General features: G+C 33.0%; 1 protein-coding gene across 2 annotated transcripts in view; it reads right to left on the bottom strand.

Annotated features, from left to right (window-relative positions):
* LOC105678024 (uncharacterized) overlaps positions 1-16,166 on the bottom strand; it is a 46,587-nt gene extending 30,421 nt beyond the window's left edge. The window contains exons 1-2 of one of the 2 annotated variants that reach the window (XM_012376996.2): positions 15,958-16,166; positions 11,771-13,510 (exon numbers count right to left, since the gene is read on the bottom strand). In XM_012376996.2, coding sequence (XP_012232419.1) covers positions 11,771-11,861 — 91 coding nt within the window. In that variant the 5' untranslated portion in view covers positions 11,862-13,510; positions 15,958-16,166. Of the gene's footprint in view, positions 1-3,089; positions 3,576-11,770; positions 13,511-15,957 lie in introns of those variants that run through there. The other variant, XM_012376995.2, reaches the window with a different exon arrangement.
* Positions 16,167-16,664: the final 498 nt, after the last annotated feature.

Genomic DNA, 16,664 nt, shown 5'->3' with positions numbered 1-16,664 from the left:
TATATTCGTGAGAAACACAACGCTCGCGAAAGAGGTTGACAAACTTAAAGTGTGGCGCAGGTCAATTCTCAAAATAATATTCATCGCGTGACTGCCCGCGCCGCGAGCCTTGCCTCGCCCCGTCCTGTCATGCATATTCATAACGAGAGTTACATAACAAAGTCAAATAACAAATTATCCACCTGCCTTCCTGGCGGTGCAACGGGTAGAGTTTACTCAGGTAAATGCACTCGCGATGAAAAAGCAAACGCTGGCGCAAGCGCGCTCAACGCGACCAATACGTTAAGGATTTTCATTATTAGGACAAGAGGAGAGAAATGACCTAGGCGCGCAAACTCGTGCACAAAGCTCGTGTATACGAAACGTCCTGAAAAAATCCACGCGATGTATTTTTATATGATTAAAATAAATTTTTAAGATAAATTACACTTAATCGTTGTTTAAAAGATTCTTGGATATTGTCGCTTTAGCGAAATGCAGAGGATTTCTTACTTCTGTCACAATCAGCGGTATTATTGATGCGAAATCTGATTATATGTCCGCGAGTCAGCGACACGATGTGATTAACGATTTAGTTGCGTTCGCACGTGTATTCGCGGCACCTTGTGTAATCGCAAGAACGTGCGTGCTAAATGTACAGATTATGCGGCTTCTACATATCGGGGTTAATAAACCGCCGACAATGCAAAAGCCGGATACGCATGGCATTATACGCGCGGATATATGAGTCACCGCGTCGCATCGGTACCACGAACAGATGTCGACGATGCACATTCTGCAAGCGATTTCGACTCCCTGAAAGAGCAAGAAATACGAGACGCTCTCTCAAATTAGGCGCCAGCCAATTGCGAGAGTGTAGCTTCGTGCTATTACGTCTTCGCATCATCGATTTTGTGTCACATGAGCAAAGCCGCATCTTAAATATTATAGTATCAAAATTATAGATTAAAACATTGAACAAGTTTATAATAGATTTTTTATTTGAAATTATTTGTCGCCGTGTGCACGGATTATACAGATAACTTTGTTTCAAACTAGCAAATTTCTTTCTTGTACTACTTATAATACTTATACTTAAAAATTTCTGAGTTAGCTAATATACGACACTAATCATTTTTTATATCGCTTTTTCATACAACCCAAATAGACTTTGCGTAAAACGCAAGCTTTTATGTAATGAAATAAGCAATGTAAAAATATATGCCGTCGATTGATAATTCAAAAATTTTTTTAATATGACATTTTTATTTTTTGCAAAAATGTTTATAGATTATTCACCTGAAAATTAGTAACTATTTTATTCATCTATTATAAAAAGTGTCTCTTGTTAATAGCCCGCGAGTATTTAAATATTTCAAGACGTCCCTGGACTGAGGTCGAGCACCTTCTTCGATCCATTTCTAAGCATCTCAGTATCTTTGCACGAATATAATGTAAGTATAGGTCATACCGCAAATTCCATCGATATAATTTTTTATAAGCCATTTGTATGTGTACTAAAAATAACAATAAGTATTTTTATGCAAAATTTTGATTTTTGATTTCTGCACATTAAAGTGCATCAGAAGAGCATCCAATAATAAAAGTAATGTTTGTTATATATGCGTTAAAATGAACAAACACGTTATTTATCCCAAGGCAATGTTCATTTTTCTTTTTCCTAAGATTGAACGAAAGCATGGATGCGCCATGTATGAACATCATTAGCACTTTTTCCTTAGAGGATGTGTGACGTAATTCGCGTTAGAGAGTAAACGTTAAATGCAAGAAGAATAAAACAACTTATTTAGATTGCAAAGGAAGAACGTCGCACATGGTGCCGTTATGCATACTTCGATTTAAGAAATTTGGACATTATCCGACGTCAAAGTAATTTGAAATACTTTTTCATATCTATCACTGCAAACTAATTGCTAAAAAAATTATTTTAAAACTTTGCAAATGTAATATTACGAATATTGACAAATACATAGTCTGTGTTATAAACCACAGTAGATATCGATTTAGACTCTACATATAGACTTGGAATCTATACGACGCTTCATAACTTGTAAATTATTTGACACTAGAATGTTAATTTAAGCCATGCGATATTTATCAAGTAAATTTATTTGCACTAGAGTGATAATAAATTGTTATAACAAGGTGTTGAATAATGTATTTTTCCAATAATAATGCAATAATAAATTGATGAAAGAAGCGATTAACTGAACAAATCTAAAAACTTTCAAAGCATGCGTTAAAACTGGATGTGTATGTGGTAAAAGAGAAGTATTTCTATGAAATTAAAAAGCTATTAGCAACAGGCGACAAATTGCTCTCCTCTAAAAGAGAGTAATAACTAAGAGTAAAAAGCGAGAAGGCGGATAGATAGCTCGCATTATCGACCGAAGGCGAATGCGATAAAAAAAGCAGCTTTATTTCGCGCGCATCTTCGGTGGGACATCCCTCTCTGCGGGAAACAAAGCGCGTGTACAACCTTAACCTTTTAATCGGGGCTATTTTTTTTCAACACAAATTCTTGTAATTTACGTGGCAATAATAACTGTACAGCCTACTTTTACATGGATGTAAAAGAAGCTAAGAATGTACCAATTTCTCAAAAGAAATACTACATATGTTGGGAATACATTGTAAAATAGAATTGTAAAAAGAAACTTGAAAATGAGTAAAAGTGAATAAGAAGAGTATGAAAAGGGGTAAAAACACAAAAAAGTATAAAATGCTGAAGAATTGTTGCATTTAGGTTTTAAAATTATAAAAAACACTAATATTAAATAATAATAATTAATCAAAAAACTAATTGCGAAGAACGTCAAGTAATTAACGTGTTTGACGATATGTAACAATTATCTTTTTATTCGTATTTTCGTTGTAATCGCTGCTTTGGGCGCAGAGTGTGTCGATAAAAATAGAAAACGGAAATTTATTTTTCAGATGCGTTCGACAGATTATTTTGATAACTCCAGCGGCGCACTCGATGCACCGCGCGATTATCAGCGCTATTTTCTGAAACGTTTCGGAGTAAACTTCCGCTTTACCCTCGAATAACAAAAACGCGCGCGCGCGCGAGCTCTCTTTTTTCTCACCTTTCGCCCTGCGAGCCAGATGTGTTATATTCTGCCTGAGCACCTTCAACCACATCCTCGCACCCTTCTGTTTGTTCTGAAAATCCGATGTGCCGCCAGCGGGAAAACTCGCGCTCCGCGGGAGCACCGTTCTCGGGCCGTGACTGCGTTTTCGTAGCACGCTTCTCTCACTGTTCCACCCGATCATAGATCTCACACGTTGCTCGTATTTTATATCTTGTCGTTTCCAGAAAATTGCGTGTCGCAACACGAATGCGCGCAACACGTTGAAAGAGCGACCGATCGTCGTGATACGCGAGAGCGAGACCCGAGACGTGAGATAGGATGTCGCACGACGCGCGCTCTTGAAATTACCACACGTAACAGACACTGACGGCGGAACGAAGCGTCGCTTTTATATGCCGGCGTCGACAGAGCGCATACGACCACGGGACCGGCTGCGCTCTACTACCGCGCGCGATAATATCGGCTCCGGTCCTTGAGGCTCGTCTTGTTTATCCAGTCGGAATGGCGCACAGCGTGTTAGGGTACTGGCGCGAAGGGAGGGCACGCGTGTTCCCTCTGCGCACGAGCACGCGTGCACACGACGCACACACATTGATGCGCATCAGGAAACAAGGGGTTGCGCTGCATTTAGACCGAGGGAACGGAGGTGTGAAAAGGTGTTCTGCACTTGAATCGAAAGACTTAGACTTGCACCGTATAAGGTAGATCTGTATTTTTTAATATTTCTCAGCATATTACGCGGTGAAAAATTAACAGAGCATAAGTAAACTTTACAGGCAGAGTACGTTAAGTCACATAAACATAATTTTTCTTCTTATTGTTAAATCATTCTTATTTCCAGTCCCATCTAAGTTTCTTCAACTAGTTCTTCATCATTGCTTTTATTATAGTCCGTCCGCCATCAGGACTTAAAACTGTTTGCTATTGGATTAAAATTGGAATATAGAATCTTGTGATGGTAATAACTCAATTTTCGAAAAATGTGACTAAATATAGTATACCTCTGAGGTGCTCATATAGATTTTACCTTAATAATAATATTGCGGATAAAAGGATATATAATGTTGTGTTTATATTTTCAAAAATATGCAGGCTTATCATTTTATAGTGGAAACACATTAATTTATGTATATTTTAAATAAAAATATCTCTATAAAAAATATTGCTACTTGGTTTGGCTAAATATATTTTGAATGAATATATTAGGGTAAAGTGTCCGGGGTGGTGCCCTAATTCCGAGTAGACGCTTTTTTGGCTCCTAAAAGCTGCACTCCGCAACTGACTCTTGTAAATAGTGTGGTATGGTGAACAGCCATTGTGAGCCAGGTCGCGCTATCGCGTACATTGACCACGCTGCTTTTTTTCTGATTTCGACAAAGAGAAATATTCTTCTGCAAGTCTCATGCGCAATTCCACTATGTAATCAAGATAAGAGACATTTTAATAATCTTTATGTCAGAAAGTAGTTTAAACTACGCTGTTTTTATGTGTTATTTCAAAAATACCCCACTGTCATTCAGAGTTAAATTCAGAGTTGACCAACTAGCAGATAGGTGTTGGATTTCTAATTCGGGATAGTAGGAGATTGCTCGATGTTGGTATTTTTCTTTTAATTATGTTAATTCTTTTACAATCAAATTTTAAATACTTCTGTGACTTAAATTTGCTGTTTTCTTAAAGTCAACTATATTTTGCACAAATAATGTTTTTTTTCAAACTTGTAATTCAATTTTTTAGCAATAAATTTTTTCTTTTTTTAAGCAAAATTAACAGTGTTAAAAGTTTATTTTATTTCCTATTCATTATTTATATTTATAGCCTACCCGTAATTAGGAACCTATCATACTTGGAATTAGGAATCCATTTTATGCGAGGTAAGAAATTGCCTCTCTGCAGATATAATTTTATAACTCCTCAAAATAAAAAGTTATTGCAAATTGCGCAAGGATATAACAAAGTAACAGTGTAAGAAGTGTAAAATGTATTTTTTCGAAATTTTTAACAATTCTATTTGATCAGAATTTAAACCAATACAAATGATACCCCAAAATAGGACATTTTACCTTAAGTGTTATATATATATATCTATCAAAATTTTTAATAAAATTTTTTTAACAAATATTTAATACAATAAATTGGTTGAAATTATAAATTATAAATCTACAATAATATAAGAAATATACTCGTATATACACATATTTATAGAAACGCAATGGACAATTTAATTAATCTTTTCAACTCGTTTCATTTTATGTTAAAAATATTTTTCAAAAATTTTTTATTAATATAATCTTAATTTTGAAATATAAGTACAAATATACAATTTTAATTAGCTCAAAATCATATATATATCATAATCATATATAGATATATAATATATGTATATGTGGATATATATATCCCGATGATCTTGTGATATATTTTATCCGTTGCGTTATGCGTAACGCACAGAACACGCGGCGCCGGTCGTTTCGATACGATTTTGTAAACACGAACAAACAATTACGTAAATAAACTTATCAGGTTTAAAGGAATATATAATTAGCATTTCTGCAATAAAAATTTGCAATCGCATCAGTAAGTCTTGTTGCGCGGATATTCTCATCAGTAATGTATCTATTGATATCTAAACAATGCAGAATTTTAGAGTTTCATAGATTTTATATATATGTGAATACAATCACAAGATTATCTGGAAATACGTTTTCGATGTAAACAATTGCATTCTAAAAAATATTTATACTAGCTAAAATTTCTTGCAACGAGAAGTGAGTTCGTAGGAAATAATGAAAAGATCGTTCATTAAAGACGCGATTAATATGTTTATCAAAATATTTGAAGGTCATAAGGAAAAAAAACTTAATAAGTCTACAGAATTGGAAAAGTAAATAAAATTTTTAAAAATAAATAAAATTAATTTTTTGTATATTACTATTTGTTATACTGAAAAAGTTTGATGTAAATTTATCATATCTGTGTAAAAATATTTTTGAAAATTTTTATTAATATAATCTTAGAAATGTTTTTTAATTATATAGTAATATAATAAATAACAATATTTTTTATCGATATGTTTTAGATATATAAATAAAAATTTTCATATATAATGTATATCATTTATTGTGTATACTATATAAATTCGGATTTACTTGCACGAAGGCAAATTAGCATCAAACAGGCGCATGTCCTCTAATCGCGCATGCCCTCTAATCGCACATGCCAGAACATGACTGGTTGTTTACCGGCTACTAACGCGTCTACGAGCTAAATATACACTGCGATAATAACGATATTCGTATATCTCTAACGCTTTTGCTTGCACATATTTCCTGTATAAGTCTCTTTTGTGATTGGCCCATATTCGCGATTGTTAGCGTTTCCTTATCACAGTTATAAAAAGAGTGCCTAGAGAGAGGTGACGAAGATTAATATACTCGTTGATCTATTTCACTTCTATTCTATTACATATTTTTCAATATATATATATATATATATATATACATAGTCTGTCCATAGATGTCCGAGCAAATATCTCGCAACTGGTTGAAGTTACAAAAAAGTTTAATAAGAGAAATTTGCACGGCTCTAACAATGAGTCAGCTACAAAGTGCACGTAAAAATTTTTTTTTTACTCGTGACCTTTTCGAGTTATAAAGGTCAACATAGTTTTTTTAAATGGATACCTATAATTTTTTTGCATATTTATATAGTAGGGGTCATTTGCAATCAAAATCATATCTAGTGAAAAATTGCTACTATGCATCGTTTACGAGATAATCAGCATCTTGAGTATTAAAATAGTTGGTTTTCCATACCACAATTTGAAAAACAAGATTCGTCAGACTACATAATATTTTGAAGTCGAATAGGATCACTGACCTTCAACTCATCAAAATAGACGGCTGCTTGATTTGTAAATAAAGTACTTATATAGCATGGAGTATGAATTACAGTACAGTATGAATCTATTAGCCAGTCGTCTACATATTTTCAATGAATACGTATCATATTGTAGATTACGAAAATAACGATGTTTACAATTTCTGAAAAGTATGATATGTTCGAGATGTGACATTTAAAGTATGCGTAATGAAAATGAAGCACGGTTACTCTATCAACAAAAATATCCAAAACGAAGGATACCAAACAATCGTACATTTCGAGTTGAAGATCAATTACGTCAAAGAGGATCGCTAACGAGATAACGGTCAGAACAGATGAAGAGAAAGAGACAAATGTGCTATTAAGTTTTATTGAAAATAGACGTATATCCATAAGAACAGTAGCACGTAATTTAGAAGTATCAAAAAATTACGTACACGTTGTATTAAAGAAATACAAATTCAAATCGTTTCGTGATAATTTAGTACAATTCTTACACGAAGGAGATGCAGATCACCGATTAATATTCTGTCACTGACTTCGAGTTAATTATCGCACTGACATTGATTTTCTTAAAAAAAATATTATGATCTGACGAATTTTGTTTTTTAAATTGTGGTATAGAAAACCTACATAACATGCATACTTGGTCTAATGTGAATCCACGACAAGAGATAGAGACTTTCAACGCAGATTTACGGTGAACATATGGTGCAGAATCATCGGAACGAAAATTATTGGACCTTTCTTTTTCCATGATCATCTTAATGGTGACCAATATTTGGAATATTTGCAACCAACTTTCTCAGAATATTTACGCGATCTTCCATTATCAATCTTTCGAGACATTATTTTTCAACAAGATGGTGCTCCAGCACACAATACACGTGCTGTAGTCAACTTTTTAAATGATAGATTCCCTAATTGTTGAATAGATACTAATAGCCTTATGCGATGGCCACCGAGGTCTGCGGACTTGACACCTTGCGATTTTTTCCTTTGGGGATATATTAAGGACACTGTCTATGCAACTGTAAATAAAGATTTACGACGTAAGATCACTAGAGCTGTTGAAGACATTACAGTAGAAATGCTGCAATCAACAATGAGAAAAATTATAAAACGCATTAAATGCTGTATCAAACATGATGGTTAAAATTTCGAGCAATTTATGTGTTAATAAATATTTCATGAAAAAACATTGTTTGTTTACTTTTTTAACCTCTTTGACATTCCAAACTACATTCAAAAATACTTACAATTCAATTTACTACTTTAATACCTAAAATGCCATTTATCTCGTGAACGATGCATAGTAGCAATTTATCACTAGATACGATTTTGATTGCAAATGACCCCTTCTATATAAATATGTAAAAAAATTATAGATATCTATTTAAAGAAACTATGTTGACCTTCATAACTCGAAAAGGTCACGAGTAAAAAAAAATTTTTTACATGCACTTTGTAGCTGACTCAGAACCGTGCAAATTTCTCTTATTAAACTTTTTTGTAACTTCAACCAGTTGCAAGATATTTTCTCGGACATCTATGGACAGACACTCTGTTTATATTGCATTTAATTATACAAATAAAAAATACACATATTGTATCACATTATTTCTTATATACATGATATATATAAATTAAATTGAGAAAATAAAGATTGCACATTCATTGTTTTTTCGAAGCTAAAAAGTTTCCGACAATATAAAAAATTTTTCTAAAATATTTCTCGTTTTACAGTTTAATTTCATTACATTATTAATGCATTTTTAAATTGAAGTTTATTTGTTATATTTTCTTTGAACAATTTAAAACAAAGATAAGTAGCATACTGCAATAATTTAAATTTATTTTATAATGAGAGAAAAATTATCATAATGAAATTATAAAGTACTGTAATATATTTTCTTCTCTTTTTGCAAATCTTTCAAAAATTACATTTTCGATAAAATACACATTTTTAATAGATATTTTAAGATACTTTAAGATAGATATTTTAATAGATACTGACAACAAAAAGATCTTTATAACTTATGTCAATTTTAAAAAGAATAAATCTATACAGGATGTCCCACCAAAAGTGGCCACCCCCTTTTATCTTATAAATTAAAAGAGATAAACCATAACAAATATATATCAAATTAAATGATTCAAACTGAACTCTATTGTAAGCATAATAGTTGCTTACAAAAGCTATTCGTGTTAATGAACGGAGAGGTATGCATAATTTTTTTATAATAATGTGGACATTTTGATGTAAGATAAATTGCAGTGCTGTTTTTAAAAAAAAAGTATGTAGCTGCATGTAGCAAATTACATTTTTTTTTTTAAGCAACGATGTATTTTTTTTATACCAATTGATTCGTCTCATTATTTTGTGCATAAAAGTATTAAGGTAAGATTCCCGAAAACTGAATGTTTTACAAGATATTTTGTATTTTATGTCAAAATACTGTAACTTTCAAGCCTCATAACTCGAAAAGTACTTAATAAAAAATAACTTTATTATAGTCTTTTGAAAAGCTCTTGACATCACCTATTAAATTCTGGAATTAAAAATAGGGTGTTCCATTTAAAAAAATGGTCGCTATAATGAAATCTCGAAAGTGACGCCATCTACAATTAAATTGATAATGTCATCATCTTTCCCCCTCGAAGCCATAAAACTTTCATCTGAAACATTTTTTTGAAAAAACTTCTCCTTTTCGAGATATTTGCGTGTATTGAATAAAATGGTCTACCCTACATATCACGCGTCAAGTACATCTGCACTTAAATTCGTCACGATAATCTAAGTCCATCACTACTACTAATTACCGTAAATAATGTCGAATTATTTTACAATTCGAGTGACATTCAAATTATAATTTTTTGCCAGATGTAACTGTACTACATTTTTATTTAAAAAAAATATATTTTTTTGTATGATTTTTACACATATATATGATCATTAAGTAAACAGATTCAATGGACATTCACTATTGAGCGATTAATCATTGCTGTACCTATTCCAGATGCCAATCTAATGTCAGAATGTAACACGCCCTTCGGCTTAACCTAAAGTAACCTAACCTGGCCCAATCTACCTCAAACACCTCAAAGCGTTACAAATCGATCAAGAATACGTGTGCATATGTGTACGTTGACACGCTCGCGGTAAGATCGTACTAAATTATACTGTACCATGTCGACCTAGATCTAGATCGTAGAATTAATACAGCGATATCTTAAGCGGCTTATCTCATTGTCAGTCGAATTTTATTATAATAAAACCATTTGTCACATTCTATCTACGCTGTGTTCAAGTGTTTTTGTTTTATACTTCCTAATAAAAAATCGTATTTAAAGTAATAATAATTTTTATAATTGATAAAAGTAAAAGCGGACTATAATCATACAATAATTCTTTTAACAAAAGTTCTAACTTTATTTTTAATAATTCTATAATTCCTAAAAGATAAAACATACAGAGAGTTCAGATAAAATTAAACCAGAGAAAATGATTCTAAACAAAGACATTAGGACACCATATTTTCAAAAATTTTAGAGTTTTACTGAGTTCTAGAAAAGGTGCTATTTTTTAAAAACTAAAAATATTAATTATATAATTCAATGTTTTCTATTAAAAAAAGTAGAACTCTCAATAATTCATGCATTTTTATAAAATAACACGATAGTTACAAGCACATGTATTACTGCAAGAACTTTGTAATTGCTAACATTTGCTATTGAAATAAATTTAATACAAAAAATGCCGGTCATATTATTTTAGACATGCTGTATTAATAAAATCTCTGTTCAAAAAATTCGACTGGATAAAATCTAAATTTTCTAATTCGAGTGCGCTTTGCAAATTACATGAATTGCCATGTTATTCTATTCATAAATGTATTTTATACAAAAATTATTTGATGATAAAAATATTAATTTCTGAAAAAAAATATTAATATTTCTCTAAAAAAATAAATATAAATATTTAATAATTAATTTCTTTTATTGTAATTTAAATTTAACCATCAAGAATAATATATTATTTAAATACTTATATTATTATTTTTTAATTACTTTTTACTTTAAATATTTATATTAATATTTTTTAAATACTTTTTAGCGGAAATTGCAACGAAATAGTGAAATTTTGTATTAGCAAGCAAAATGGAATTACTATAGTCTTTTGTTACATAGTAACATATAAGTGCGCATAGAGAACGTGGAAGCACAAAGCATTTCAAAGGATTCCGCTAGATAGATATTTTACGATGGAAAGAATTATAGAGGAGCCTCGAGTTACTTCGAATGATTGAAATTTTAATGAATTTTATTCTATTTTCGAACTAAAATTTTTTTCTTTGAATAAATTATAATCCGATCATAAGTTACCTAAATTAATGAATGATTTTGAAATTACTATAATAAAAGAATAAGAATAAAACACTCAATCACTTGAAAATTTTATTAAATTTGTCGTAAAAAATAAATTTATTAAATTAATAATTTATTGTATTAATAAAGATGTAATTAATTAGCTTGCTGTCAGATATTAGAAGTGGTTAAAAACGGTTGTATACGTTAACATATACATATATATGTATATATATATATATATATAACGTATATACTTGCTATACGTATTACGTTACGTTATTCTAATTTCATTGTAATAATAATAATAGTAATAATAATAATAGAATCACCGTCCTGAAAAAAAATACTGTTGGTGTTATTACCTACATGAAGAGAAAGAAACGGGTTTCTCAAACTTTTGTAAAATTTTAAAGTCTACTCACGGAGAGAGTCGCCGTTCTTCTTCGCACTATTGTTCTTGTTTTTCTTGTTCTTCGGATAGATACTGCCGATTTTGCTCTGTCCACAACCCATCCTGTTCCCTTACGTCTTCATGCAGAAGTAACACTGATCTCACTTTGCATCACCAAATATAACGCGTTCACAACACGGATCGATTACTTTATCGCGACATACCATCCGGTACTCGCATCGTCACTGTTGTCGTCATTGATCTTGAAAGGAAATTGATGTGCTTCAATTTACACGGATTCACTGGTTAACTTCCGTTATACCTCGTGTACATTAGGCAGCATAGGCAGTCTTTTTCGCAGTCGTGTATGCACATACACATATATACACATCCTTCTTTTTACACATATCTATACATACTATATATATATACCAGCATATATAATCTGTCTCGTAACACGTATAATATTTAGTCAACTGACGTGCGATTATCGAAATTTAACGACTGTCGGAATTGCAAAGAACTCACAGGATATGTATGCGTATGTGTGATCCGTTTTTGTCGATCAAATAAATGTAGCACAGGGCGATAATAAATCAGTCTTCGTACTCTGCTCAGTCGAAACGTTCCTCAAAATGAAAATGTTGAACGTGTGTGTGGGACGCGCAAGGGCTTCGCACTAGACGTGTGACTTCTCGAATTTTGACAGTGATTTCTCAAATAACCATCGCTGCGGGAGATAGATCAAGAAGAGAGCAAGAACAAGAGAAAGTGAGAGAGAAAGGGAGAGAGAGGGAGGGAGGGGGAGAAAGAGAGAGAGAGAGAGAGAGAGAGAGAGAGAGAGAGAGAGAGAAAGAGAGCGAGCGAGATTCAGTTACGTAAATTTCCCGATAGACCGATTGACGTAGGCTTCAGTCTTTACCGTGTCGAAAGGAACGTAGATAACATGGAGTGAACAGCAGAACAGTCTTGGAGATCACGAGGATCGAGTCAATCCTCTTCGGCAAAAAAGAAAGAAAGAGAAGGAGAGAAAAGATTTTTCGCGAAATAAAAATGTTAAGACGATGCTCTTGAGGGCGTGCAAAGATCCAATCGGATAAGTTGATATGTTGCTTATAAAGCGAAGCCTTAGGATAAATCCTTTTGACGGTTGATTGGTGATCGCATGATTATCTGCATCGTTCCTGGCTACCTGATTTGAGGCATCCAATCCATTTTGCGTTTACCCGTTTTCAATCTATCACTCCGTCATCATCGTCGTACGGAGTGTCATCGTCTATCCCATGTCCAGCGCAAGCAGCTGAGCATTTTCCCACTCCGATCTTCGGCACATTCGTTTCGTTGCGCGGCCGGTGATAGCGCCGCCGAATCTCAGGCTGACCTTCAAGGATGTGCGTTGGATCAGCCTTTACCAAGAGCTCAGATCAATAATCCGAAAGGGTTGCTCCATCTTTAGCGATTTAAGATCACTCAGGAAAGTTTCGGCTAGAAACGAAGGCCAGGCACGGGTTCCAATCGTGCGTCTCGATTCTTCTATTATCTTGACGAGGCTCGCCGGACGTTTTGATGAACGTTGTCGTGGGAGAATTTATGATCCTGTAGTCGTAAGATCTTCGGAAGTCGTAGAAGATAAACCGTCAGTCGCAACGTAGATGGCGAAATGCAAGCTTAGGCCTGGTAATCCACGCAGACAGTGCTTACAAACTTGATGTTTATTTGGGTGAACGTCTTTTGACCTGACAGCAGTGAGATCCGACTATCGAATTCGGTGCTGCAAAGGAAAATAGGCGCCGGGTTATCTCATCGATCCCGCCAGGTCACAAGTATGTAGCAAGCAGTGGCAAGGTGTACACGTGCACACACCGTCAGCTGCAACGGGCAACAGCTGCGAGAGAAATTGAAAAGCAAGCGTCCTGTTGGCTCGGCTAAAGGGAAAAGGAAGTATTTTACAGGCAAGGATCAACGTTTAATTAAAAGCGAGAACGAGAGAGATAGAAAAAGAACTGCATTTTTTAATCCTCGCCATACATTCGAAATAACTCGAACTTGTCTCAAATTTTTAATTTGATTATTATTTCTTTGCAGTGTTTTTGGAGCGTTATATACACTCTGTGTGCGTTCACGTATGACGATTAATGATGAAACTGCATGACGAATAAGTGATCAATTTTATCATAAACATATATTTAAATGTAGCATGTGCCATATATTTTTCTTTAACACGTATTGAATATGGCAGAATAAAAGAGAAAAAAATAGTAGAAAATTTTTTCTTTTGTCATATGCGTATCACATGAGCGTGTAAAGTCAGTAGGTAGCCTTTATCGATAATAAACATTATCACGGTCCTTATCGGTGCGATACCACACACAGCCAATATCTTGTGAAAATTTCGTAGAAATTCACAGGCACTACTAGCAGTATTCTGCATTGCTATATTATTAAAACGGCACTGCCACCATTTGTTTGTGATTTAATTATAATATTTAAATAAATTATTTGCTATTGCAAATGTTCTATAGATAGCATATTGTTGTGCTTGTAGCTACTCTTCAATTATTTTAAAATACAGAAGATGATTAATGGTGAAATAAAAAAATATCAAACAAGAGTTTTACTTCAAAGTTTCGCTAAGAAAAAATCATATACGCCAAATACGCCAAAGAACCAATGATTAATGGAAGATCTGATCGTAGTAAATCTGCTATACACTTCGTTCCAAATATTATTATGAAAATTTTGCTTGTCATTGCTAGTAATCTTTCTTGCAATTCTTTTAGCAACAAAAACACTAATATATGTTATTAATGTGGCACAAAATATCGTAGTAAATTATATTAAATGTAAATATAATAATGTAAATCAATTATAAATATCAAATGTAAATATAATATTCTATGATGGTTCTTTCTCCTTTTTCCCTTTTCCTCTCTTTCTCGCGTTTGAAAGACAAAGACAATGCGAGACGGCTCGATATCATTCATCGTAGTATTTTGTAAAAAGCATAATTGTATTCGCGTTTTCCGTTATTATCGTTTTTTGTCTTCGTTTCTCATCTGACAGTGAAGAATACACGCAGTTGTATTTTATTACGACAAACTCTATTATGATATATATATACGCATAATGAAAAACGGAATGCACATCGCAAACATTGATGGTTGCAAAATTGTTTGCAATAAAAAAATGTTTTTGTCGTTTAACCATAAATACAACGATATGTTCTCCATCTTTAGACTTCATTTTTACCTATAGTTGTAAATCTTTTGTTTTTTTATATTTTTGTGATTTTTTTATGCAAAAAATATTCTCCGCTACTTTTTGCTTAACATATAATTTAAAGTTCCCTTGGCTCAGGGGAAACTTGCCAAAAATTTCGAGAAAATTTCCGAACCTTTCGGGAACTTTCTCGGATCTTCGAACTATAGTAACAACTATTATTTTTGCAATATGTTTTTCTATCATAATTTATAAAAAATGTACTGTTTTAAACATTTCTACTTCATGCTCCGAAATATTAATTCGACCCAGTGGAACCGTTTTTAAGAATCAATCACGTAAAAAAAAAGAACTGAAAATACAATTTTCACACGAATTTGTCGAAATCGTGTAATCTTTCAAGATTTTAAACTATATTTTATCGAATTAATTTCGCGTCAAGATCAAAGATCAAGTTTGAATTAAATTAAAATTTGATAAACAATAAAAAAAACTGACAACTAATACGATCAATCTTATAATTTTTCTACAGTAGAAAACACATTTGTGCAAGTTTTTACACTAGTTTTACAATAGAACAGCGGAAGCAATTCTTTTTCCGTTTGATATTATAATATAAGCCGAATAAGCGACGCCGCGTATCTAACCGTTACTTGCAGAAACGCGAGAAAGAGAATGAGAACTTTATCACTGTCAGATCGTTCTATGCGAGATATACCAGTCCTGCCATCCGATGCTATAAACAAATGGTTTTCAAAACTAATTCCGCTTATTAAGCTAATGCTTGACATTCGATAAAAATCGTCATATGTTTTCGTGGGTGCTATCAAATTTGAATATTTCAATTAATCGCAGCAAAGAAGACAAGCAATTCACCAATTATGTCCACGATAGCGATATCATTGAACGCGCGGTGTCGTTCCCCTCCGAAAGAACGAGAGAAACGATACGGCGCGGCGCGTGTCGGCCGCACCGAATTTCCTTATTAGTTCGACTAACCTTGTTCTTTCGTACTCCTTATCGTTATTTCCTGTTGCGGATGTCACGATAATCGTACAATTGTTCCCGCGTCCTCACATGTGTATATGCGTGCGTTTATCGCGTGCGACAAGTATATCCGACAGTGGGGTGCAAGGGGTGACAAGCGCGCGAACGAACCCACCTTCTCGAGACTTCGACATCGACTATTGTCCGACCGGCCGAGGCGCCAGCTGGAACCGCGCGTGCGCATTACAAGCATTACTCAGCGTCACGTAACCAGTATAAACATTCAATATGGAGTTAAAGTTCAGAGCCGTCAAACTGTGGATTCCACTCATCTATTTTTTTCGATTAAATAAGAAATTTCTTTTGCGAAATACTATAATTCCTGTTAAGCAATTTATAAATATAATTTATAAATATAATAAGATTCTTACAATAAATCTTTAATGTAACTTGAATTATGGTTTTTAAGTCGAAAACAATTTCTAAAACTATTTTAAATAAACAAATTTTAAATGCAATAGCAGTAGTCAAGATTGATATGATAATCTTATTATATCATAATTATATTAAGATAACACGACAAAAATAAAAATGACATTCACTTTGTGACAAAGATAAACATATCTTTTTTTATCTACGTATAACTAACTCATAAAAAAACTTTCTCAGAGCATCTCAACTTAAAAAACTTACCGACACTCTTCACTATCGTCATCTGG

The sequence above is a fragment of the Linepithema humile genome, chromosome 2 (assembly GCF_040581485.1).
Source record: "Linepithema humile isolate Giens D197 chromosome 2, Lhum_UNIL_v1.0, whole genome shotgun sequence".
Classification (NCBI taxonomy): domain Eukaryota; kingdom Metazoa; phylum Arthropoda; class Insecta; order Hymenoptera; family Formicidae; genus Linepithema; species Linepithema humile.
This window is presented reverse-complemented; position numbering and strand designations above follow the sequence as displayed.